The sequence below is a fragment of the Equus asinus genome, chromosome 22 (assembly GCF_041296235.1).
Source record: "Equus asinus isolate D_3611 breed Donkey chromosome 22, EquAss-T2T_v2, whole genome shotgun sequence".
Taxonomy (NCBI): Eukaryota; Metazoa; Chordata; class Mammalia; order Perissodactyla; family Equidae; genus Equus; species Equus asinus.
In genome coordinates this window covers 36176948-36204759 of record NC_091811.1, presented here as the reverse complement: position 1 = coordinate 36204759, position 27812 = coordinate 36176948, and the positions used below count along the sequence as shown (strand labels likewise).

General features: G+C 36.5%; 1 protein-coding gene across 3 annotated transcripts in view; it reads left to right on the top strand.

Annotated features, from left to right (window-relative positions):
* ITPR2 (inositol 1,4,5-trisphosphate receptor type 2) overlaps positions 1-27812 on the top strand; it is a 465227-nt gene that overhangs the window by 301041 nt on the left and 136374 nt on the right. For all 3 annotated transcript variants that reach the window (XM_070494990.1, XM_070494989.1, XM_070494991.1), the window contains 8 exons: positions 7068-7176; positions 8184-8371; positions 14557-14740; positions 15672-15928; positions 18976-19176; positions 21599-21709; positions 25695-25790; positions 27219-27341. In XM_070494990.1, the coding sequence (XP_070351091.1) occupies positions 7068-7176; positions 8184-8371; positions 14557-14740; positions 15672-15928; positions 18976-19176; positions 21599-21709; positions 25695-25790; positions 27219-27341 (1269 nt within the window). The remainder of the gene's footprint in view (positions 1-7067; positions 7177-8183; positions 8372-14556; positions 14741-15671; positions 15929-18975; positions 19177-21598; positions 21710-25694; positions 25791-27218; positions 27342-27812) is intronic.

Sequence of the window (27812 nt, the reverse complement as noted above, 5' to 3'; positions counted from 1 at the left end):
TTCACAGAACCAGTGGTAGAACCCAGATCCAAATCAATTACATTGGGATCTGAAATAGTATCATTTCCACTAAGAACACAGCCCTCCAATACTGGGAACATTGGAAGCTTATAAATCATATTTATTTGTTCTAAATTGTTCATAGATATTATTTCATTTGATTCTCAAAACCTTCCTTTGAAGTTATGCTATGCAGAGCTCCTCTTCATTCCATTGACTCCATCAATATTTTTATCCTATCTGAAGAACTTCTACCATATTATTCCCTCGACACCTCTTCAGAGTCACGTGCTCCTCTCACTCCGCTGTGAGCCAACACTGTCTTGGTTGTAGGTTAGTGGATCACAGCTTGGAGCTCACAGACTGCACTGAGAATGTAAGAGACTCCATAGAAGCAGGAATGTGAATATAGGGCTGGAGAGCTGGTCTCACCTCTCTTTGTGTATTGTCCCTTATCTCTTGTTCTGCCACCTTGCAAAGTAATACCTGTGTATCAAGCTTTACTAAATGACGTTGGAAATATAATAGGAATCATAGCACTTGAGGATCTAAAACAGCAAGCTCAATATGACTTTTCCCATTGTCCAAGAGGAAATCTGTCCCATTGTACTTCATGTTATTCAGATCACATTCAGTTCTGTCATTTATTCCCATCTCCTCCCACTCCTGCTGTATGCTCTTGTGGTCTCTGAGACCTCCCAAAAGCTGAGTCTATTATTGTACTGTGTATACCATACCATCCCTCAGAGACACAAAGTCTTTGCAGAAGCTTTGAAATTATCACTTGAAATTTTATTTTTCCCAGCCTTTGGTGTGAGTGCACTTGCTTGCCTTGGCAGCATATTGGTTCCATTTTTTTCAGTAACAAACAGTACGCTGGTGGGTTTCTATACTATGTATCAGGGGATTATGGGCTTAACTTTAGCGGTTGTGTGCACTGCCATTTGGATATAATTTTATGAGGTAGTGATTTATGATCTGTGAGTCTAGAAGTCTTGCTTCAATAGGAAATTGGTGTCTAAAGCTCGTCTGTTCATCTCTTGCTTATGTACTCTTTTCTCAACTCTTTATGTTCTGGAGATCAGATGAAGACTGCTTACTCAGAAAACTAAACAATTACAAGCAGAAAACTCCATTCTCAAGTACTATTGGTGAGGGATTGCCTAAGTTCTCAACCTCTGAATTTAAGCAGACCCTGTATTAAAATGGTTGAAGTGTGTGAGTCTGTTGGGTTTGATGTGAGTCAGTATATTTCCTGGAAATCAAATACTGAGAGGCTTTTATTGTACCCTAAAGGAAATAAATAGTTTCTTTTACTCCTTGCTAGTTCTGGGGCACAGACTCATCCCCTCACAAAGCCTTCTCAGCAACCCTGTTTGTCTAGAGGCTAGGATATTTGATAAACCCAGAGTGACGACTGAAGTCACTCTTATCTCCAGCATCATCATCAAATGTTTAAATATCATCCTGTACTGTTTAAATGTTTAAATTTCACAAATGGAATCAAATGGTCTGGTAAGGATTATTTATATTCAAAAACAGTGCCATATGTTTCAACTCTACGCATTTGAAAATTCTTTTAGCATATGTTGCAGAATATCTTTTTGCATCGCCTCCCCTGGTTCCTGACACATGGTAGGAATGTAATATGTCTTTACAATGAATAAAAAAAAGGGGAAGGAAGGAAGATGAAAGTAGATTATCATTGCAGGGTATGAATAATTGGTTTTAAAATTTTCCACAGTCTTTTTTTTCCCTCATAAGCTCGTTTATTAGAGTTGTTGAGACATCTGTATGTTTCTCTAGATTATAATGATTGTGTCATTGTGTTGATGAAGAGCATCTTGTGAATGTATATAATAAGAATACTGCTGTTCAAGTTTGTGTTTCTTATCTTATGAAAGCTGGGAAAAAGCATCAGGGGAGGGAATTGGCTTCCACTCCTTGGAGTCAGCGAATGAAATTCAAACCATTAGACAGCTAGATTGTAGGAGATTGGCCACATTTTCCCAAAGGAGTTCCTTGAAGACGTAATTGATTATAGTGATGGAACTAATGTAATTCCATTAGGGTACAGCTGTTGCAATAATTTATTTGAAATTAGAAATGTACCTTTTTACCCCTGGGAATTCAAATGAGGAAGAATATTTAATCAGATATGCCATCATTAAATTAAAAGGTTATGGAAACACCACTTAGGCTAATACCAAGTTTAATGTTGAAATGATACTATGTGGAGAGTATGGGTACACGCAATCACCTCTTGCAGATCTTGTCTAAGCTGATTAGTAGCTAATCATTAGTCCTTGAGAGAAAACCCTAAATTAAACATCTTTGGTTTGCAATTTTCATTACCTTTTGAATTACCACTTGAGGATTTAGTTTTCCAGGATTCTTATTGTGGTGTCATGTTTTGATGGTGTCTTGATTATATTGTCCACAATGGAAAAAATATTACTTTTGTGTATCATTTTTCCAAGGGAGAGGGAACAGATGTGGAATCAGTACCTCAAATATCTCGCCCTTGAAGTCCTCACTTCTAATACTATTAACTCCTATTAAGGCAACCAGTGTCGTGCTTTCCCGAAAATCAAAGAAAATCTTTAGTCCTTTCTAAGACTAATACATTTTTGTTATCCTTTCTATGCATGAAAGGCAGTCATTTCTAGGCTTCTTAATTTTTGATACATTGGAGTTGGTGCAACAGGAAGTAGCCAGGAAAAAGCCAATCCTCCCACATATTCACAAACTGTCAGCATGACTTCTCTGGCCAAAAAAGATGTCTTTTTATGGAGATGTTTTGTTGTAATTTCAGAAGGTGGTTGTTAGTTATCTTGGCTACCTTACGTTTAGCACATCTGGGATGTGTTCACATGAAGACGTTGGCTGAAAGCTGTGTCTTGTGGCCTGGAATTGACTCTGATTTTGAAGACTGGAAAGGACATTCCCTGCTCCTGGGCCTAATCCCACACAGACACCTTCCGTGGGAAGCCCAGTCAGGAATTCACTTTGGAATTGAAGAGCAAGTACAGAAGTCGAACTTCCCGATAGTGGTAGAATTCTTTTCAAAATGGCTTAACATACTTGTAGTTCTTTCCCAAATTTCTGCCATGGTAATTACAGCTCTGAGATAATTATTTACAATCCCGCCAGTGGAATTTCTGACAATGGTCCTATAATTACTTTATTTGAGTTAAAAGAATTTGCAGAAATGACTTGCATCAGAGCCCTCACCACTATAATCCATCACAGATAGTGCAAGCCACCAAGAATGTCCCAAGAGAAGTTGGGACACAGTACTTACCTATCATCCGTCAAGTCAGAACTCTATATTTGGCAGCAGAAATCAGTTCTGCTACACTTGTGATGTAGCAATATCTGAAGTTTTCCAATCTTAAATGAGGATGACTAAGACAAACAGAACAGAATCGTGATCCATCTGAACCTATTCTACATTTATTTTTAGCACCAAAGTTTGCCTTTGCTGAAAACAATGGAGTTTGAACTAGGGTAGACTTTTTTCCACTTCAGTTGAAATTGTAAGGTCCATTTTATATAGTGAAGTACATGTATATTAGCTCACAAGTAGATAATTCCAAGGACTGATTAATAGTGGGCAAATTAGGATTTCCAGGCAGTTTATCATTTTTGCCATTGTCTTAGTACATGAGAAATTTTTTTCACTTTTTTGGGGAAGGTTTGGTATAAAGTGAGAAAGTATGTACAAAAGCACTTGGTAAATTGTAAACTCTTCCATAATCTGGGTGATATTAATACTACCAACAATAAAATCAATATGCACAACTTATATAGCACTTATTATGTGCTGGGAACTGTTCTAAGTACTTTATGTATTTTTACCTGTCTAATCATCACAGAAGCCCAAGGAGAGTAAGCATTATGACTATTCCACTTGACACTTGTGGGTCTGAGGCACAGGGTGGTGAAATAACTTGCTTAAGATCCTCCAGTTAGCCTGGTGGCATAGAGGGGATTGGAACCCAGGCAGTGTGGCTCCAGAGTTAAGAACACAGATAGAGGGAGTCCCCTCCCCTTTCTGTAGTGTTCTGAATATTATGTTAGAAAATATATACATTACATTACATTACATTAGAAAAGATGTGCTTCTAACCAGACTGGGCTTAGACAAGAAGAGTGTTGCTCATTTGATCTTGATGTTTATGAATCTGATAAGCACCTGTGATTTATTTGATCTGCACAAAGAGAATTTAGAAATAATGGCAGAGTTCTACTCTGTGGTTAGTTTTAAATAAACTTATTTTCTAGCAATATAAAGGGCATGTTTTTAAACAAATGGTAAAATGCAGTTTTCTATTTCTCTCTTTATAAAAACCAAACTCTTGTTTGTTTATCTCTTGGTGGGGTTCTTGGAGTAATGTGGTTAAAAGGCTCTCTTATGGAGAATAGAAAGGAAGCTAGTTCACAGGGACCCTACTCACAACAGGTTTTCTTCCGGACAATGAGACTGACTTGTGAATTTCAAGAAAAACAGGCCTGGATTTTCACGTTTGTCAGCTTTAGTCATTACATCAGGGCCAACTGTATCTTACAGGATTAGAGTGAGAAACAATACATTGGTCTGTGGAGGTGAGAACCATGATTAGTATGACAAACTAAGCTATCCTTTAAAGAAATGTAGTTCTTCAGTTAATATATTCTCAAATTTTTCTCCTCAACTTACAACTTCAACCCCATAGTTTTTGGGTCTAAAAACGCTCTTTAGCCATCTCCTTCTGCTGTAATGAAACACACAGGAAAACCCCATTTGACTCCAAAGAAATGTTTTATTTTGTTTCCTCCCCTTTTGGAAGGATCCTTCTTTGGCCAGGTGAAATTAATTCAACTCAAAAGGCTTTCTTTTAAAATAAAAAAGGAAACACTTTTCATTTGTTATGTCTTCTCTAGGTGTCCCACTTAGGTTGTATAAGGGATAAGTAGAGTTATATTCATTGGTAGAATAAAGTCTCACACCTCACTGTTTCTTCCAAGACTAGTCATCACCTTTACTCACTACACCCCTCCATGAAAAGGTCTTAAAGGAAGAAAATGTGAAATACGAAGCAATAATAAATGTCTGTGTTCTAAATACTTAAGTATTGATAAATAAATAAAAGTCACTATAAGGATAAACAACTCCAGACACTGCAAGTATCTATTAAAATTCTTGGCACAGTGACTTTTAGAACATATTTCTTGCACATTAAACAGCTTTGCTCTGATGAATCTATGGGTTAGTAGGGAAGGTATGCACGTAAAGCCTCTTCAGAGTTGACTCTTTCCTCTTATGTGCTTCTTCAGGGCCTAGTATCCATCTCTATTATGGAACTGACCTTATTGTAAACTCTGTGAAGGGAGAGTTATCTTATTCACTTAGGATAGTACCTGAAACACACTAGGCACCTAATGAATATTGGTAGAATGAAGAGGGAAGATAGGACGTGGCCATGAGTAAGAATGGAAGAAGAGCTTTTTCAGGCAGAGAGTATGATGTGAGCAAAGAGAAAGACTTAGAAAACTGTGGTTGAAAAATCATCACATGGTTCAATTTGGTTAAAACATAATGGGTGAAGGCACTCCTGGAAGCTACAGTTGAGAAGATAGAGTAGGTAGGATCTCACAAATGATTGTCAATTTCAGTGGAGATGAGGGGGATAGTAGATGATCCCTTGAGTTTGGAGCCTAAATGACTAAAAAGATTCTGATGTCCTTAAAATAAATTGAAAAGGAGAACAGGTTTATGAGAGAAGGGCTATTCCATTCTGAAAAATTGAGTTTGAGGTGCCAGTGAACCTCCAGATGTAGATGAGGACATCTAAGTAGAAACAGGATGATGAGAAGCTTAGGAGAGCAAGGTCAAGGATGGAGGAAACACATTTGCCGTCAGAGCTGCAGAAGAGATTGTGCAACCAAGGACCAGATGAAATTGCTGATGGGGAGAGAGAAGACAAGGAGAGGAGTGCAACAAGAGAACTAACAGAACCAGAAGGTCTTGAGAAAGAAGGATAACTAAAGCATGAGAGAGAAGGAGCAATGAGAATCATGTGTCACAGCATAAAAGGGAGATGTGCTTGGGGAGGGGGGCGTGCAGCCTGGCGTGGGGAAATGGCCTGGACTTTGCAGTCAAGAATTGAGTTCAGCTCTTGCTCCACCGCCTGTTAGCTGCATGATCTGCAGCTAATTACACAAGCTCTTATGCCAGTTTCCATACCTGCAAGATAGGGATAACGTTTCAGTAGTTGTGTTCATTTAAATTTTTAAAAAGTTTTAAGAGGTATTCTTTAAATAATACTTTAAAAATCACTTTTGTCAAGTAAAAGAAGAATAACCAATAAAACGGAAGATTTGGAGTTATCTATTTTTCTTATGTACATACAAGTGACTATATCGCAAAATATTTTCTAGATATCTTGCACAAAATTGAAGTACGAAATCGAAGACTTAGGAATTTTTGAATTACACGTTTTATAAAGGACTATACTCTTTTTTGCCCACTGTCTTCTGAATAAAGCTCTTGGAGTTTAAGTATAATTCACTCTTGGAGTTTAAATGTAATTAAGATAAAAATTAAATGTAAATATAATTAAATATAATTCAGTCTTATCAAGCTTAATTTTTGAGCACCTGCTGTATACCTAGTACTTTTCTAACTCTTTTTACTGAGCTCCTCTAACTAAGGCTTTTGCTTTCCAATTCTTAGAGTGCTTATGAATCTGCTGTTTCTTTAGGCACCACTGATATTCTTAAGAACACTGGGATCCTCAGTTTTTGACCCTGTAAATGTTAAACTTATAGTGTTTGTGATTTTCCTAGTACATTCTATTGAAAATACTATATTTTATTCTTTATTTCTGGGAGAAGCAAAATTGTTATTTTCTTGGGAAATATTTGCAAATTTTGTCTCAGAAAATATGTAGCATAAAGTTAATTTTTCCATGTCTCAACATCATTCATAAAATGCATTTTAAGTGGCATTTTAATTTACTGTTTTTTTCCCCTTTTGTTAGCAAATAAACAATAACTAACACTTACCTTATTCTTTTTATTAGGGTAACACGTTAAGAAAAATACTCTTGAATCGATACTTTAAGGGTGATTATGGAGTTGGTATGAACGGACCCCTCGCTGGAACCTACAGCAAGTCTGCACAAGGCGGAGGCAAGACTTATGATTTTTTCCTCATTTTAAGATTCTCATAACATATCTTCATGCTGGTGTTACTCTAGTATTTTGCTTAAAAGAGTACATAAAAAATTCATTTAAAAAGCACTACTATTAGCCATAAAAGAAAAGAAGGAAATCTTGCCATTTGTGACAATGTGGTTGGACCTTGAGGGTGTTATGCTAAGTGAAATACGTCAGACAGAGAAAGACAAGTGCTGTATGATCTCATTTATAGATGCAATCCAAGTAAAACCAAACTTGGAGAAACAGAGATCAGATTTGTGATTGCCCGAGATCGGGGGTAGGCATTAGGGAAGGTGGTGAAAACGTACAAATTTCCAGTTATAAAATAAATAAATCCTGGGGACATAATATACAACACGATGATTATAGTTGACAATACTGTGTCCTATATTTGAAAGTCACTAAGAGAGTAGATCCTAAAAGTTCTCATCACAGGAAAAAAAATTGTAACTATGTGAGCTGATGAATGTTAGATAATATTTTTGTGGTAATCGTTTTATAGTATATACGTATATATCAAATCATTATGTTGTACACTTTAAACTTATACAATGTTATATGTCAATCATATCTCAGTAAAACTGGAAAAAAATAAAAGCACTGCTAAAAACATTGGTACAATTTTGGGTTCATAAAACAGATTTGAACAATTGAATTAATTTTGCTTTTTGACTTTGGAAAATAGTTAAACTGTCGTAATTTCTTAATATGTAAGTTAAGGACAAAAATAAAGCTATTTTTCTTTTTCTAAAGTATTTTTTATTAAGAAAAAATATTTAATTACAAATGTCATACATTTAATAAAAAGTTATGTTTTTACAAACTTTTGACTTTTTTTTAAAAAACCTGTTTTCTATTATATTTAACTTTGTAGGGAAAAAAGCTCATTGATAAATATTCTTAAGGCCTAAGAATTTGAAAACTTTATATGCTAATAATGTCTGTAATAAAGGTTTATTTATTTTTCCTAATCACAGGAAGCTTTTCTGGACAAGATTCCGATAAGATGGGGATATCAATGTCAGATATTCAGTGTCTCCTGGATAAAGAAGGTGCATCTGAACTTGTCATTGATGTTATAGTGAACACCAAAAATGACAGGATTTTTTCAGAAGGCATTTTACTTGGCATTGCCTTGCTTGAAGGAGGAAATACGCAAACTCAGGTACCTGCTTATCATGATGGGCATAGCATATGTTACTTGTATTTCTTATTTACTTGTCATAGAAACCACGGGAAAGTACTGTTATTTCTTTTAGCTTCTCATGACTATCTCAAGTAAAAAAAACAACCTTGTATCACATTTTCCTTATAAATTTGTTTGACTTGCTATAGAAACTATAGAGCACAAATTATGCAGCGAAGCAGAACATTTCCTAGAAGCATCCTTTCTAACATTGTACCAGAAATTCGGATTTATTTAGAGAAATTTTAGGCCAACTTTTATTAGATAAAAATGACATTTTGACTCATCTACATTAAATCATAAAAAAAGGAATTAAATGTATTATTAAATGAGGTAATATTCTAAACTCCTCACACAGTTTTTGGCATTATAACGGGTTTCAATAACATTCACCATCCATCTCAGCACATTTCCTCCTATGTACTTTTTTCAAAGTTTAGAACAGTAGCATTACTTGTTGCCGCATATCTCCCTGTGCTCATTACTCTAACATCTCTGAGCAAGTGAATTTTTCACTGGCCGGGGGAGAGAAGAACCATTTTATTTGTTCATTCAGCTCAGGTGGGGTGAGTTGAAAGTCATTGTTCGTCTATGCAGTGCTCCACTACAGTGACCAGTGTGCTCAGCTGCATGCCGGGATCAGACCCTATTTCCAGAAGACACATTTCATGTTGAAACTCATGCCGAGTTGCCCCTGGACTCCTCTGCACCAAAAGGCAGAACGTGCTGCATGAGCCCAAGATCTGGGAGGTGCTCCCAGAGAACGCCCATCATCCTCCTAGACCTGCTCCTGCCGCTCACTATCTGCTCTTTCTAGGTTTGCCTTGGTCGGGAAAGGAAACTATGCTTACAGCTAAGTGGAAATTCCAGAATCCATTTTCCCCATTCATGGCAAGTAGAAGCCACATCTCATTTAAAAACTAGGATATTTTCCTTTATTTAACCATCAATGAGCAACAGGAACTTCACTATATGACATACCCGATAGCAGCTGGCTTTAGGAAGAAAGGCCTCATGAACGGAGACCAAAAAACAACTCCAAAATGCTGAGACTCCTTAGTTCAAAAACAAGTCTTGAAAATCTCGTGGTCCTGAAGCTGCAGCACAGATTCCCCTGAGGAAGTTGGGGAACCGCGTGGTGGAGGGATTTGAGTGGGTTTTCTTGGAAATTTTCGTGTCTTCTACAACCAGATAATCAGTTGGGACTTTCTCAAGAAATTGTCTAAGCAACTGCATAATGTTAGGTGTAGCTTATTCACAGATGAGTGAAGCATTTTCTTTTGGCATCTCTAGGTAGAAGCAATCCTTGAGATTCCACTGCTTTCTAGATTCCTGTTTCTGGGCCACTGAGGATCATCAGATGAGATTATCTTTCACCTTCCATACGTATTTATGCTTATTTATGTCCTCTTCTTGCTGGAGAAGAAGGCAGCTCCTGTCAGAAACCACATGTTCCACTTTGAAATTCCTGACAAGTTCTTCCCTACATCCCTTCACAACCAAAACACCTTTCAGTTATTTTTTTATATAATGTTTCTGTGGCAAGTGTCACTGGTGACTTTTTCTTTCTTTTTGAAACCTTTTCAGTTTAGGCTTTGGGACACCAACCTCTTCTCTTCCTACCTCCTACCATTTCTTCTTAGCCTCTTTTTCTTTTCTTTTTTTAATTTTATTTTTTTGCTTTTTCTCTCCAAAGCCTTCCGGTACATAGTTATGTAATTTCAGTTGTGGGTTCTTTTAGCTGTGGCGTGTGGGACACTACCTCAGCGTGGCTTGATGAGCGGTGCCGTGTCAGTGCCCAGGATTTGAACTGGCAAAACCCCGGACCACTGAAGCGGGGCGCGTGAACTTAACCACTTGGCCACAGGGCTGGCCCGTCTAAGCCTCTTTTGAAGGCACTTGTTCCTTAACTCTTCTACTTAACTCTTAACTCCTGACATCTCTCAAGTTTCTTTGGGCTCTCGTCTGTTTATTTTGCTTGTTCCCTCAGCCTGATCTCATTCATTTTGACATGTTAGACTTCCAGTCAATGCTGATGATTCTCAACTCACTCACTCAAGTTCTAGACTCTACGTTCAGCTATCTTCCAGAAATATTTAGTGGGATGTCCCATAACTACCTTGAACTCAACATGTCCCAAACTGAATCCACTATTGTTCGCCATCCACCCACTCCTCCTTTTGCTTTACCTTTCTCAGTGACTGGCAACCTACCCAGCTGTCTGGCCAGAAACCTGAAAGCCAGCCTTGACCTCAACTTACTCACCCTCACTCTCTTCCCAAACATCTCATCGAAGGCCAACCTCTGATTCTGCCCTGTTGACGCCTGTCATATCCATACTCTGCTTTCAATCTCTGCACATCCAGCTATCTTTACCCATCCCTCTTATCTTTTCCTGGACCATGATGAGTAGTCTTGCAGGAACTATCCCTCATTCCATTTTCACCCTTCTCCAAATCATTCTCTGTGTTGCTTCCAAAGATATCTTTCCAAAAAACATGTTATTCTCCTGTTTAAAATCTGTCACTTGCCCTATAAAGGCAAACTGCTTGCCATTGTCCGTAAGATCCTTCATGGATCTTAATCTCTTCAAATTTTCCAACTTTTCCTTTCTTATTCCACCTCCCCCCTCTTCTCCTCTCTCTTGTGCGCCAGCTATACTAAGCACTTTGTAGTTCCTCAGAGGCGTTGTCTTATTCCTCATGTTACTTTCTCCTCTTTGAGGACTCAACTCATGAACTTCTCTTGGAAGCCTTTTCTGATCCCATGTCCCACTAGGTGGAATTGTTCTCTAGTTACTATATGCCTCTGCCGTATCCTGCAGACATCTTCAGTAGCATTTCTGCCACGTTATTGCGCCACTTCATGTGTGCCTCAGGCTCTGTCTAGTAAATTATAAATCCTTAAAGGTTGAGACCACGTGTTGTTCATCTTTTTATGCCTTGTGTCTGGCACCATGTCTGGCGCAATCTAGGCGCTCAATAAATGTTCAGGAATGGTCTGAGTCAAGATGTACCTCCTTCACAGTCTTCCATATCTGGCTGGGGCCTTTGGCCACCACTCCTTTATCTGAGTTCCCATAGCACTTGTTTCTTTAATGCTCACTGGGCACTTTGCCTGTGTTACTTTATCATTATTTGTATGATACCTACCTTTCCAATTAAATTTTATCTTTCTTAAAGTAGGGGATCGTGTCCTGTTCTTTATATCTACAATGCTTTATGGCCATTCAACCAATATTTGTTGATGAAATAACATTAGCTTGTTTTTGTTTGTGAAAACCTTTTAAGATGGGTTATGACAATCTCATTTACCAGCCTACCCCCTTTAGGTTTCTCACATCTACATCATTGTGTAACCCAGATGTCAGCTGTGTGCTCCTGGCTCTAAGAGGTCTATCTGGTTGGGGTCAGCTTGAATCCCATTCCTTGCCCTTTAACAGTCTAAAACCCACTCCTCTCCAAGACTTCTGCCAGTCCCCAGGGGCGTTTACATTTTCACAGTCTCCTTAGCCACTGAAGTCTTGCTTTCTTAGTTCGTTGATTGTGTTGACACCCCTATTTCTGTGCTCCTGAGATAGGAATCTGATCCCCTTCCTTAATCTCTACCCTCTTGGCTTCATAAGTCACTTTATATGTTTAGTGTGCTTTATTAAAGATTAGTTGATGGGGAGGATAGAGGAGGTACTTATATTACAATTTTAAATTGAACACTAATAACAATAGTGAAAAGAATACCTGCTAAATACCAGGTCCTGTTCTTAGTGCTTTATATGTATTAACTTACTTAATACTCACAACAACCTATGAGGTAACTTAAATATTATCTCATCTTACCAAAGAAGCATCTAAGATAGACAGTGTAATTTCCTTACCCAAGCTCTCATAGCTGTTTAGAGATAGAGCCGGGATTCGAACCCGTGCAGTCTGGCTCCAGAGTCTGTGCTCTTAACCACTATAAGTATCTCCTCTCTAAAACAGCCTTCTACTTCCTCGCTCCTGGGAAGGTTCACTGGCTGACTCACCCTGCATCATGCCCTAGCTCCTCACTTCCTTTCCCTTCTCTGTCCTCCCGTTTCTAGTCTCCCTCCTCTTCTCGGGGGAAACTCCTTCCTCTGTGGCCCACGTCTGTTTCTCCATCACCCTTGGCTCCTGAAAAAACCTGAAAGTTTCCCCTGATACTCTGTGCAACTGATAGAGGTAGTTTCCTAATTAAAAATCATACCTTTCATAAGAGAAATCCTTATGCTACCTGTTGAGATTATATACATATATACATATATATAACATACTTTTGATTTTTATTAAAATCATACTATTCGGCTTTGTAGAGCCCTAGTTTAAAAAAGGCGTGTCTATGTAAATAATCTGTTTTTATGAGCTGAATAGGTTACTTTATAAACTTAGCAATTTAGAGTCAGAGAATCTAGATTTAACTCCTAGCCCTACCACTTACTAGTTATGTAATATTGGGCAAGCCATTTAGGTAGGTGATCTATAAAATGGAAATAAAAACATTCTCTATTCATCACACAGTTGTACTGAAAGTATCAGTGAGATAACGTATGTCAAGGGACTACATAAATTATAAAACTTTGTTTTCATAGAGCCACAAAGTTTCTATAACTTCCTCATTAATATATTGGAACCCCCTTCCACCTTCTAACTCCATTATATTGAAAATATTAGGGTTTAACATCAGCTTAATTTGTGAGACTGTTGAGGTCTGTAGATGCTGCATTTATCCTTTGAATTAACAGAACCGGCTCGACTGTTTCACTGTCGTTGCCATGGTTACGGTGGCTTTTTGGCCTGCTTTCTTGAGGGGTTGCTAGCCCTCTGCTTAGAGCTTCCCCTCGTAGGTATGAAGCCAACTTCTAAGGCTTCATAAAACACTCAGTGAATGTATATTGCCCGTATCGAAAATTGCAGGACAGGCATCCATTTCCTGACCTGATGCCCGTGGCGTCTCACTTGCAAGTCCCGGGACCTGTGGGTCATGGTTCTAGGCCTTCTTTCAGGAAAGCGTATCTGCAGGAGCCAAACTCCCCAAAATTGGCTGTCTAGATTTATTGGATTATGGTCAATTCTACTTGATCTGGAAATCATTATTTTTTCGTTTGTTTTCTTCACACTGTCTCTCATCAAGGTTATATAACTCTCTTTTGGTTAGTACATTACTGAAGTCATTATCATTAATTTTTTTTGCTTCCATTTCTCTTGTTTGTGTTGTGTCTATCCCATGGTTTTGTAATAATAACTTACCGTTTCCCACCCAGTGCAAATTCTGTCTTCTCTAGAGTGTGTCGTCTTTCCTATCTCCTACCTCTTTTGGATAATTCCACAAGTCACTAAGCAAACAATGATTAGAGCAGATATTCCCAAGGTTCAGGATTTCCACCTCTCACTAAGATATGTTTTATCATACTGTTTGGTGTTGAATTCTTCCTATATCATTATTCACTCTAAAGCAGAATTCATTTTACACATTTTATGGTGGCTTCTCCTAGACCCCATGCAAAACAATGTAGCTAATGAAGTACCAAAAGAACTCAGTCCTATTTATCAGTGGATTCCTGTGAGTAAGGCTGCCATGGTAACACAATCTAAATTAAATGTACTTTAATTTAGATAAAGAGGAAAATAACTCTTGTAACTGTCCATAAACTCACATTTGCATAGGATGATCACTGGATTAGTGGCTGTTTTTCACTGTGGATTACAAACTCATGAGGCAGGGATTGTGGTTGTTTTTCCTTTTTGTTCTACTCCTAGTGCTAGCATAGGGCCTGGCACATAGTAGTCACTCAATAAGAATGTATTGAATCAATACATGACTTCATAATAACATCAAAATCAAAGAACTCTTGGCATGCAACTTCTTACAGTGCCTTTGTAAATCTTAAAATAAATGATCAGTAAGGATGAATTAAACAGCATATGAAAACATGTTGGATTTTACTGGAAAGTGCTAAGCAAATACAAGCTATTATTAGTATGCATTAACTAGTACAGGAGACTGGCAAAAGCTGTCAATTTCTGAAATAATAATGGGCAGCACGTTAAATGTGTTCTTTTATCCGTAATGTTTATGTTTATTTCAAGCATAAAAACACTACTTTTCTCCCCTTGGGTATTGATACCTTAAAATATGTTTTCTTGCAGTATTCTTTCTACCAGCAGTTGCATGAACAAAAAAAGTCAGAAAAATTCTTCAAAGTTCTCTATGACCGAATGAAGGCTGCTCAGAAAGAGATAAGATCAACAGTGACGGTTAATACCATAGACTTAGGTAACAAGAAAAGGGATGATGACAATGAATTGATGACATCTGGTCCACGAATGAGAGGTAAAGAAATAGTTGAGTATTTGGGAGAGTAAAGTGAGAGAAAAGAGGGTAATACAGAGTTTAGATCTCACTTATCTTTGTCATCTCCCTTACCTTAGTCTAATTATCCCAACTGTGGCTCTGAATTATTATGGTCATGGGGGTTGACCTTGAAACAGCTTTGCAAAACCAAACTCAAACAAGCCTTTAGTGCAAAGTGACTAATGACATAAAAATGTTTGATTTCATTGTGGAATGCATAGCAGAGAGCAACTATCCCAAACCTTCTGAGTGTTCATGAAATTTAAACTTTAAGAACAGAAATTACAGCACTATATGCTAATGAAAGATTCTTGGTAGTTGGAGTAACAAAGTCACCAGGGTAGTAAATAAAAATCATATAAATATTAACATTTTGAAGTTGGCCGTGTTTTTCCCGTCTTCTCGTATTCCTGAACGCTGATTTTTTTTTTTTTTTTAAAGATTTTATTTTTTCCTTTTTCTCCCCAAAGCCCCCCGGTACATAGTTGTGTATTCTTCGTTGTGGGTTCCTCTAGTTGTGGCATGTGGGACGCTGCCTCAGCGTGGTCTGACGAGCAGTGCCATGTCCGCGCCCAGGATTCGAACCGACGAAACACTGGGCCGCCTGCAGTGGAGCGCGCGAACTTAACCACTCGGCCACGGGGCCAGCCCCTGAACGCTGATATTTTATGTTTATCAGAAAGACATCAGCCCTCGTAAAATTCGCTAGGCATTAAGATCTTTAATATCCCAGTGCAAGTTTAATTTTTTAGTAACTACTTCAAATTACTTTTGGGAAATTGTTGCACCTCTTGTCAGATGATTTTTAACTCACTTGTTAGAGAATTTGGGCGCCTGGTTGTCTTTTTTTTAATTTTAATGAGCAAAAGGAAATTAATTCAGAAATATAAGAGTACTGCTTTATTTTCAGTAAGAGATCCATCATTACACTTAAAAGAGGGAATGAAAGGGCAATTAACAGAAGCTTCTTCAGCAACATCCAAAGCATACTGTGTATACAGAAGAGAAATGGATCCAGAAATAGACATTATGTGTGCAGGATCAGAAGCAGGAACTGCGGAGGAAAAGTCTGCAGAGGAAGTCACAATGAGTCCTGCAATTGCCATCATGCAGCCGATCCTGAGATTTCTTCAGTTACTATGTGAAAACCACAACCGCGAACTACAGGTATTTGATCTTTATTTGTGTGAAAGCTGAGGTTGCAGCCTATGATTATAAGGAATTAAATTCAAATAAAACTAACAAGTAGTTTTGGAGAGAGAATCAATAAAACCAGCAGTGCTTTTTTGAAATGGGAAGAAACTTTTGTATCTAAGTAAAGAAAAATAAGAGGAAAGTTCCTTTATGTGTGAAAAGATCAGGCTCAGACAGTACTATCCTTTGCATCCTCAACTCATGTCTTTTTAGCCTTGATGGGCATCGTCTAATCCTAGTATTCCAGTATTTGTTGACTAAGGTCACATTTGCATCACCTGTAACTTTTGTGATTTCGTAGACTTCAGAAACTTTTATCATTTCCAACTGAATTCATATTTCTTTTCTTTTTTTGGTGAGGAAGAGTGACCCTGAGCTAGCATCTGTTGCCAATCTTCCTTTTTTTTTTGCTTGAAGAAGATTGTTGCTAAGCTAACATCTGTGCCAATCTGCCTCTGATTTTTGTTTGTGGGACACTGCCACAGTATAGCTTGATGAGTGGTGTGTAGGTCTGCACCTGGGATCTGAACCCATGAACCCTGGGCAGCCAAAGGGGAGTGCACAAACTTAACCACTATGCCACCAGGCCAGCCCCAGAATTCATATTTCTTGAGTGAGGATACAGAGTATATTTATATGTCTTTATTGGAAATGGAGTTAACATAAGAGAGGATTTTTTACAACAATGAAGGCTGATACAAGTGTAAATGAATATAGTCCTGGACTTACATCTTTTTTGGTACATTTTGACTTTGTCAAATAGATGAACTTAAGGATGCCTAGGAATTTTGGCCCCTCGTCTTTTTTACATTATTTCTACACATTGCTTATTGTCACCATGGCAAAATGACATGAAAGGTGAACTGGTTTCTAAGAGCACATACCAGTATTAGAGAGACAGCAGAGTTTGAAGTTGTGTTCTCTAGTAAGGGTCTAGAGTGCAGGTATTCTGAATTGATAAGAAATGGTAGATTCATGTAACTTGAATTAAATATCCTCCAAGGGGATGAGAAGCTCAGGCATGAATGAATGGCAGAAGCCATGACTCTTGTGGACCACCCCACCACAACTTCAGAGCTGTTGGCAGGCAAAGGCCAGAAGCATTACTTCTAGAGGGAAGATACTGAATATGTGCCTAGCGCTTAGCCTGACCCATTTTGTCTGTTCGTGTAGGAGGTAGATATGTTATATAGTATCTGATTAAACATTCTACTGATAGGAGTGTGGGATCAGACAATTTGGAAAATGCTTCTTATAAAATAGTTGTTTTAGTAAAAATATATGATAGAATTATTCACAATAGCTAATATGTAGAAGCAAGCTAAGTGTCCATTGACAGATGAATGGATATACAAATTATGGTACATATATACAATGGAATATTATTCAGGCTTAAAAAGGAAGGAAATTCTGACATATGCTACAATATGCATGAAGCTTGGGACATAATACTAAATGAAGCCTCAGTCACAAAAAAGACAAATACAGTGTGATTCTACTTATATGAGATTTCTAGAGTAGTCAAAACCATAGAGACAGAAAGTAGAATGGTGGTTGCCAGGGGCTGGGGGCAGGGAGAATGGAGAGTTGTTAATAGGCATAGAGTTTCAGTTTTATAAGATGAAAAGAGTTCTAGAAATGGTTGATGGTGAATGGTAGCTCAACATTATGAATATATTTAATACCACTGAACTGTATACTTAAAAATGGTTATGATGGTAAATTTTATGTGTGTTTTGCCACAGAAAAAAAATTGAGAGGCCAGCCTGATGGTGTAGTGGTTGAGTCTGCGCACTCTGCCATGGCAGCCCAGGGTTCATGGGTTCAGATCCCGGGTGTGGACCTGCACACCACTCATCGGACCATGCTATTTTTGCATCCCACATACAAAATAGAGGAGGATTGGCACAGATGTTAGCTCAGGGCCAATCTTCCTCAAGCGAAAAGGGAAGATTGGCAGCAGATGTTAGCTCAAGCCAATCTTCCTCACCAAAAAAAAGGGAAAAAAAATCACAAAAACAAACTAAAAGAAAAAAAGAATAAATGATAGAAATAAGTTCAAATAAATACATTAAATAATAAATTAATACAAATAAGTAATAAAATAAAAAATAAAAGTTTCCCTCTTTGCTTACCCTTTCACCATATTTACTCCCCCAAAGAAATTACTATTAACAGGTTATGTTTCCTTCTAGAAATTTTTATGCATGTATAAGCGTATTGATCTTTACATGTAAACCTTTTTTAAAAAAAATTATATAGTGTCCCTCAACTTCTCTTTTCATTTAGCAATATGTCTTATTACTAGATTATATTTATATCAGTACATATTAAAGAAATACCTCATTTTTATAGCTTTGCAATGTTCCAGGGTTTGAATATACTCTTATTTACTAAGCCAGTCACATTATGATGGCTATGGTGTAGTTTCCAGTGTTTGCTGTTTTTGCAGTGTGCAATGACCCTCTTGATGGAATTGTGTCCACAAAGAATATATATATATTCTCTCTATATATAGTCTCTCTCTCTATATATAATAACTTTGTAGAAATGGAGTTGTATGTTAGCTCAAAATTTTGCTAGGGGCTTCAAGTTGCCCTCCGTAATGGTTGTATCATTTATTGTTTGAAGCTGCACTGTTCATAAAGGGTCATTTACTTGAAAATTTGATTGCTTCTTTCCTTAATTAACTTCTCTCTAGTTTCCTTTTTCCTTACCCTATTCCTACTGCCTATTATTTTTGCCCTCTCTATATAGTTTTAAAATAATGATATTGAGAAATGTTTGCTGTGAAGTATACTGATAAATATAGATCCCTAAGGAAAAAAACATGAGTCTTTCTTTTTTCTTAAACCTAGGAGAAATTTAATAAATGTGAACACTTTCTTACAAAGAGCAGTTTCATTCCATATTGCCATGGGGATCTTTTCAAGTTAGAAAAACACAAGTACAGAGAGAACTGAAAACAATTAGCAGTGATTTTTTTTTAACCCTTTGGGTATATTTTCTTTTGCCTTCAGAACTTCTTGAGGAATCAGAACAACAAAACCAATTACAACCTTGTCTGCGAGACCCTTCAGTTTCTGGACTGCATTTGTGGAAGTACCACGGGCGGCCTGGGCCTGTTGGGTCTCTACATCAATGAGAAGAACGTAGTGCTGGTCAACCAGACTCTGGAGAGCTTGACGGAGTACTGCCAGGGTCCATGTCATGAAAATCAGGTAGGCGTGAAAGCAGTTCTTCATGCAAAACGTTCGTGACTAATTAGTAAAGGGATCAAATTGGTGAGCAAGCCAACCTTTGTGTACATGTAAAAGATCTTTCTGCTTGCTTTGCCACATATTTTTACTCTCCTAACAAAACATACAGAGACTGAATTATAGACTAGCAAATACTATGCCATATTTTAATTTAATTTCATTGTAAAAGAAAATTCCCATGAAAATGTTCCAGAGAGAAATCACACATCAAAAAGTAGAATATGTTTTTTCATCCTTGATCAGCTTTCATCTCTAGTGACTCTTTCTAGGATTTGTGGAATAAACTCCCTTGGCTTCTTTGGCTCCACTGCAGTGGGTAGTGTATATTATCTCCTTTATAGTCACAGTAAATTTATGAAATATGTATTATTGCTCCCATTTTACTGACCATATATTCTGACTCAGAGGTTGTGACATTCCAGAGTCTCAGAGTGACAGAATCAGTAAGTTGTGGAGCCATTCTTGAAACTCAGGACTTTTGATTAAGTCTAAATAGAGTGCTCTTTTGACTGTATTAGATTTTCTGGGGCAAAGTCTCAACTCTCTCTTGCAGAATGTATGTCTCTGATTCCGTTTTCTTGGATATCAAGGACACATTGTGAGAGTAGAAGAGAGAACACTCAAGCTAGTAAAGGGAAGGGAGCCACCCTGGAGTTTATTAGTAGACTCTTCACACATCTACTCAAGTGTTGTAGGTCTGCTGTCACAAGCTTGGGTCCACTCTGGAAGAAAAAGTTTTCAAATCACAAACATTTCTGGAGATAAATTTTAAAGAAAACTTTGAGACCAAATATCAATGCGTAACATAAAAAAGAAATTTGCTTTCCTATCGCGAATTATATAACATAAACACGCATATGTATACACACATATATGCATAAAAATATGCATACACGTACATACACACATACGTAAGAACATAGAATAAAAACACAATTACTGACAGAATAATTTGTTATGGGGCTACTTTCTCCCCCTCTGTAATGTGCATATGACATGGTAAAAGAATTTGTGAATTTTGCCCTTTATTTTCCTGGATTATATTTCAGTCTCCTAGGGCAATGATATACGAAAACCTAACTGTTGATTTAAAGCTAAGGAAAAATACACAAATTTAGAGATTTGGTTTTTTTGTTGGTAAAAATATGTGTATCTATAATAGAAAACATGTGTTCCCTACTTTTGGTCTTAGAAGAGGATGAAATTGAGTTTTGAAAGTAACTTACTAAATTAGGTAAGCACTAAAAGTAAAAACTAATAATAAAATAACATGAACCCCACATTCTCTAAAAATCACTTACCCTGAACCGTATGCTCTGAAAATGTGTGGAAGGAAAGAAGGTTGGTTGCAAGCAGATTCCAGAAACGATCTGCAAATTGATTCCCTCTAAGTTTAGCAAACATTTTAACGATCAGGAAAACCTCGGCAAGTGTAGAAGATGGATGGAAAACACCTTTCCTTTGTGTTAGGGGGGTAAAAATGTCCTTGTATGGAGGGAGAAATGAAGCCCCTTCTGAAAAATAACAGTTATTTTAGAGTAACCTTGATTTGACTCTTTCCCATTTAACTCCCCTGGGTTTCAATTTTTCAACCCCTTGACACTGGGTGCTGCCTTGTAACATGGAGTTCCACAAATTCCTGGTTTTCAAGTTCTATAAAATAAAGTAAGTTCAGAGTCCTAGCACCATAGTCCCTAATCTTCAAAATACTGTTTCTCTCTCAAGATGTTTTATAAACTTTCCCCCAAGTAAATCTCTCTATAAATCACTCAAGTTTAAAGAATCTACTGAACTTTCCTCAACCACTGTCATTGACGGGACATCCGCAAAACACCAGGAGGTGTCTATATTCCCTGTCTGTTGCCACCCAGCAAGTGCAGCATCACTTTCACTCATTTAGCATTAAGTAGCAGCTAAATTAAAATGCTACATCAGTACCAATAAAGTTTGTTTAGCCAAAAAGATCACACTTCTTCTGTAAATGGGAATATTCTCTCAGCCAGGATAAATCATATCATAAAATCCTAAATTTAAAGAATTCCTCTATTGAAGGGCATATGAAAATTTATTGACTGAAAGAGAACTTAACCAGTGTTCTTTGAAATTCTATAAAAATGGTCCATTTTAAGAGACACCCATTACACACAGTGTATCTCTCAGTGTTCTGCATACAAAGCCATTTAATTAATACTAATCAATTAGTAGTCAGACTCTATGCAAAAGAAGAAGTAAGACTTAAACCTTTGATTTAATCTCAAAGTAAAATTTTAATTATATTTTAAAGGTCAAAAAGCTAAGATAATTCTGTTATCTTATGTTAAATGATTTCTAGTGCTCTTATGTTATAAATAGAATATTATTTTATAAACATTTTGTTTTCTAGACGTGTATTGCTACTCATGAATCTAATGGGATTGACATCATCATTGCTTTGATTCTAAATGACATAAATCCTCTTGGTAAATATCGAATGGACCTGGTGCTCCAACTAAAGGTAAAAGAAATCCACTATTCAGGGAGGAAAAGTGACATTCTCTATTTAAAATTCCCCTTCACAGCTGACTCTAAATCTTCAAGTAGCTCTTGTAAAAACCAAGATATTATCATATTTTCAACTAATGAATTGACAGGGAGAGATAGTGAAAGCACAATGTACACTAAATTTCTCATAAAATGTCAAATAAACTTTGCGGTAATGTCAGTTGGAGAGTACTTTATTGGAAGTTCTTTTAAGTAGCCACTTTGTTTCACTACTTCTGGTTTTATTTTGTATTTTTCATTATATAGAGGAGCAAAAGGTGCTGAACATTCACTATACCGTATATTTTTAATTCTTCTTAACTACAGAATTCTATCTAGGAAATCACAAATATAATTTATAATTTATATATAAAATTATGTATATAAGTATACATATATAGATACAAAATTTTATATATAGTTATAAATATAATTTATAAGAGGAGAGCTGCATTTTAGTTTTATGGCTCTCTTTTTTCTAAAAGGTGTTTCTTTTTACATTAGGATCTTATTTTTTCCCCAAATACTATAAGCTATTTTCACATTCTTTTAAGAAGTTGTTTTAACTTAAGCCATTCACACACTTCTGAGCAGTTCCATTTATCAGAGCTCAGGAACACAATGGCATTTAAAAAATTTCTTCAATCTTTTGATCAAATGGCTATTGACAAATGAATATACACAAGAAACTATATAAATCCCCCAAACAAAGGCATAATACTCAATTGAGATGAATTATTAAAGCCCATATAATTGTGTTTAGTGTTAAACAGGTAAAAAAAATCATTGGTTAAATACAAATTTTCTGTAAAGACACATCTATCCAATATCATAGTGAATATAATTTAATTTCATATGGGTAAATTTATGGCTAAGAATAATAGGAATGATATTTTTGTAATTCTGTTTTTAATTATAGATTTATATATATAATGGAATGTATATATGTCCTGCTTATGAGAAGATTGTGCTAATGGCTCTTAATAAGCAATTGTTTCTTTTAATAGAAGAGATGAATTTGTATTTTTTCGCTGTTTTCATTTGCAATATGTATAAGCTTTGGGTCCTTCCATTCATAGATTAAAATGAAGGTGATCCTTATGTAGATTGACCTTATGTCGTTTTCCTCATTAGCATCATGCTTCAGTTAGTGAAGACAGCCTAGGCCTTTGTGACAGAGAGCCTAATTTGAATTACTAGGAAAATTTTTATTTTATCTTAAATTCATCTTTAACCGTAATTTATAAAGAAACAACATATAGAAGCCTTGGCCTTTGACTTTTTAAATCCTTTATTACTCTAAAGACTTTATCTTTAAATCTCTTCCTTTTTTTTTTTTTGGTGAGGAAGATTGGCCCTGAGCTAACATCTGTTGCCAATCTTCCTCTTTTTGCTGAAGAAGATGGTTCCTGAGCTAACATCCATGCCAGTCTTCCTCTACTTTGTATATGGGACGCTGCCACAGCATGGCTTGATGAGCAGTGTATAGGTCCACATTCCAAACCTGTGAACCCTGGGCCACCAAAGTGGAGTGTAGGAACTTAACCGTTATACCACCAGGCTGACCCCTAAATCTCATTTTTAATTGCTATAACTTAATGAATGAAAATACGGAATGACTCATCAATTTAAAACAAGTGTAGGCATACAGATTATTTACAAATGCAGACCAATGTAAAAAAACTAAATGATGGGGTCTGACTTAACAGTACAAAGATATTCTTAGCTATTCAAATGAAAATGCTCTTTTGAAAGAGCATCATTTAAAATTTCATTTATGTTACTAAGCACAATTTATGTATATCTTTTCAAAATATGAACGGATTTGACATTGAAATATTTAAATGTTTACTCAAAGAATGAGGTGAGCGTACCTTTCTAAACAATCTTTCAGGCTTTGTACATAATGGCCAAATGAGAACAATGTTTCTACGACCAAATGATATATACTGGCGAATTTTAGGGGGCTTCCATGGCTAGGGTGCTTTTAATTATAAATTCTCTGTAACATTATAGAGATACCATATTAAAAATGTTGAGGTTTTATTTTGTATCACTCACCCCTAAATTTAATTGCTTAATCATTTATAATTTTAGGTATGCTTAACTCTGTATCCTGGTTTACTATACAATTGTATGAATTTTTTCATACACTTGTCTTGTCCTTTAACTTTTTAATTTATATTTCATTGCTGATCTTTGACTGTGAAGTGCTGAGTAGGTAGGTTTTTTGTTTTGTTTTGTTTTAAGGACTCTAGCTTCCTTTGGAAGAAAATCCTCTGTTAACACTGAAACACGCGTTTGATTTCTTATATATAGGCTCTTGTAGTTTCAAATTGATTCAGATTTCAGTGGGTCATTTACAAGATTTCTATTCTTAAAAATAGTATGAAAATAAAATTGGTTAGAAAAAATACCATATTGTCAACAGCATTCTGAAATTGGATGTATTTTTAAGCTATTGTGTATTGGGCCTGCTGAGTGAGGTTCATTAGAGAATACAGTTAGTGTTGCCAAGGTTTTAGCTTTGAATTCTGTGGAGTCAGTTCAGATCACTGTAAGTATTTAAGCTCTGCACTAATTCTGGAGCCTTATTTTTTTAGGTGTGTTGTTTGCACAGATGCTAGTTATCAAAATGGATTTTAGGATTGGTACAAATCTGTAAAAATTGAAAAATGGAATAGAAACAAATAATACCACTTCCCCTGCAAAATACTAAAATCTTTTCAGGATGGATCAGTGACATTGGTATCATCATCATCATCATTGTTACTAATATTAGTCATTTAAAGATAGTCTTTAAGCTGTACTGCTGAAAGAAAAAATAGCTGAATAGAATTTGGTATTAAAACTGCTCAGTAAAATTAATTTGTACAACTCTAACAAAATTTGTGTGGTGAATGTCTACTCACACCAAACAACTGGTTCAATTTAAGTTTTCATCCTATAAGATGTTAATTTTGAGTCACTAAGAAGCATCTTAAAGCCATTTGAGTTGACTTCTTTTGTGCTCCTATCAAAGATGGTGTGTAGAGGTTGAGATTTTTTCTAAAAGAATATTACAAAACCGCTGTAGAAATATCTCCCAGGTAGTTTTTATCATCTTGCAATTTGCCGCAATTCTAGGGCAGCGCTGTTGAAAACACAGGGTACAGAAACATCTTTCCAGATGTTGAGAATGTTGTGCTTCCTGAAACACTGTGGTGCCTGTTTGGGATTATAAATTGACTGTATCAGAAACATTTTACCTATAGGTAAAAATGTTTGAGACAGTATAGTTATAAACCAAATTTGGAAGCATAAAAGACAACATAAACTATGGTCATTCTCTACTAACTAAGCAAAAATAGAAAATATTCTTCTGCAACCCAGCTGGTAAGCATGTTGCATATATATTGCCATATAGTGAGATTAATAAGCTATGAATAAATTTATATTTTATTTTTAACTCATGAATTTAGGAGTTTAAATATTAATTTTCACTAATAATTGCAGAAATTTACTTAAAATTTTGATTTGTTAATATGTATTAATGTTTTGTGTTAAAAAATTGTTAAATTCTTTAAGTTATATCCCATTTCTGTAAAATGTGTCATTGATACTGGTTCACCTTGCTGTCTTGTTAAAATGTCATCATAGAAATGCATGTTTAGGAAATAGTGAAGGAAAATATGATTACATTTTAATGCATTATATATAAAGTCAATTTGTGTTTACAACACCTTTTAACCAATATTTAAAATATCCCTTATAATATATCACTGATTCGTTATTTTTATAGTGTATTGACAAAGAAGTAAAAGATTCTATCTTAAAATGTTAATAAGCCAAATGAAATTAGTTTAAAGTTCTGTTTGATTAAAAAACACTTTCCTGGTAATCTCAATTAAAACAAATGTGGGGATCGTTAATCCATGAAATAGACTTCTCACGTGTGTTAATTCCATCTGTATCTCTAGAACAATGCCTCCAAGCTTTTGCTGGCCATTATGGAAAGCAGACACGACAGCGAGAATGCAGAAAGAATTCTTTTTAACATGAGACCCAGGGAACTGGTAAGAAAACTTTTGAAAACTGTGTTAATACTGTGTAACCTAAAAGGGTATACATGTCAGGAAAAAAGTCTAGTCACTTTCGCTACTCTACCAAGGTAGAATAGCACCTGCATGACAAATACCTCGGAAGGCCCCTGATGGCAAAGCCTGTGTGATTTGGGTCCTTAGAACTTCATCCATTCTAAGCACTTTTCTTTACCAGATTGTCACCCTCTACTAAAGTGTCTGCAAATTCTTCTTGCCAGAAAAAAAGTTTACTTTAGTTCGTGAATTGGAATATATGAGGAAGATGTGTAAAAAATGTTTGTATCCCTCAAAAATTTTATTTCTGAAAAATAAAATAAAATCAATATCTTTTGTGCTTGTTCTTATTGGGTGAAATGTTGCACGATGCTTGGTCTGGAGGAAACGGTGTGGAGACTTGATGAGGACTCCACAGAGATCACTAGTGTGTCTTCCTATTGCAGAGGTTGTTTTCCTCCTCACTTGTGACATGGAAATTATGAAGTAATATTGGCATGCTTTCAAAGCACTGAGTTTCAAAAGCATTGAGAACATACTCAAACTGTATAACTCAGTTCCCCAAAGACTAAGTCCCACTCTTATGAGCACCATTGTTGGTGCTATGGGGAAATCCTATGGAAGGCACTCTTTTGTTCTCTCTTTAATAGTAAGGAATGGAATCGAAGACAGTAGATAAAGAGATAAGATGCAGTATGATTTAACATAGATTTAATGAGAGCCTAATATCTGCAAGGCAGTGGGCAAAGAGGGGCAAGACATTCCCTATCTTTATGGTTAAATGGAGCAATGAGTTATATATTCATTCAACGATACCACTATCCAGTAGCCCTCTGAAAATAGTCTTTCCTCTGTCTTTATCCCATCATCTACTTCCTCTTGTGACCCACCTTCAACATCTTGCGTGAGTTAGTGCCTCTGCCCCATGCTTGCTTCAGTTCCTCACATTTAGCCCTGCTGTAGGACTGTTGTGTTCGCCTCTTGACTTACTGACTCCCCCACTGGACAGTAGTTCCCTGAGGGCAGATATTCTATTGTATCCACTGTTGGGTCCTCAGTGCAAAGGGCAGTGTCCAGTACCATATGTTCCTGTTAACTAGTGGACGCTTAATAAATAATGAATGTGTATCATGGTTCTAGAGTCTCCTAATTCATGGGAACTTTGGCACTGTCAACATTCAAACATCAAAGCAAAAATTTCCAAGGAAAACAGGGAATATTATAGAAAAATACTTCCATGTTCATTTAAATAAAGATGGTTTCCAAGGCCATTTTCATTTAGAGTTCTTTTATACTTTTCAAGTCTTAGAAAGTGTTCTAGTTTTTTATTATACTTCATAAACAATGTAAAATGTATATTGTTTGTGGCATTTCAAGGCTTGTTGTTGCTATTTGTGTTTTTGCTAGGTTGATGTGATGAAGAATGCCTATAACCAAGGATTGGAATGTGATCATGGGGACGATGAAGGTGGAGATGATGGTGTTTCCCCAAAAGATGTGGGACACAATATCTATATTCTGGCCCATCAGGTATCATATTTTACATCTTTATATTATTTTGCTAATCTTACCAATCATGTTTTGTGTCATGGTTTATCATCATATTTTCAAGTTCTGGTCCCTTCATTTGTTCAGCATTTGCCCATCTTGCTCTGGGCCAAAGAGAGGGAAAAGCTCCCAGGGTGCCTGATTCTGCCCCCAGGGCTATGCTAGGGGCTGATCCACAAGAAAACAGTACCAGGCACCAAAAGCATCTGGACCAGGAGGGAGAAGACAGTCCCATGTCAGAACCTAAGGAATAGGTAAACCGTGGAAACAAATGGAAGTCTTGAAGGAGAGAGGAAAAGAGGCTGCTGAGAGGAGTGTAAAGTAAAGGGGGACACTGAGGTCTAATCAGGACAACCTTGCAGATGACTTCCGGCCTCTTTGAATTGTCAGTTGGGATGCTTCCTGCAGAAGCCATAAAGTGGCAGCTTCTAATTGGTTTCCCTTGGAATTCCT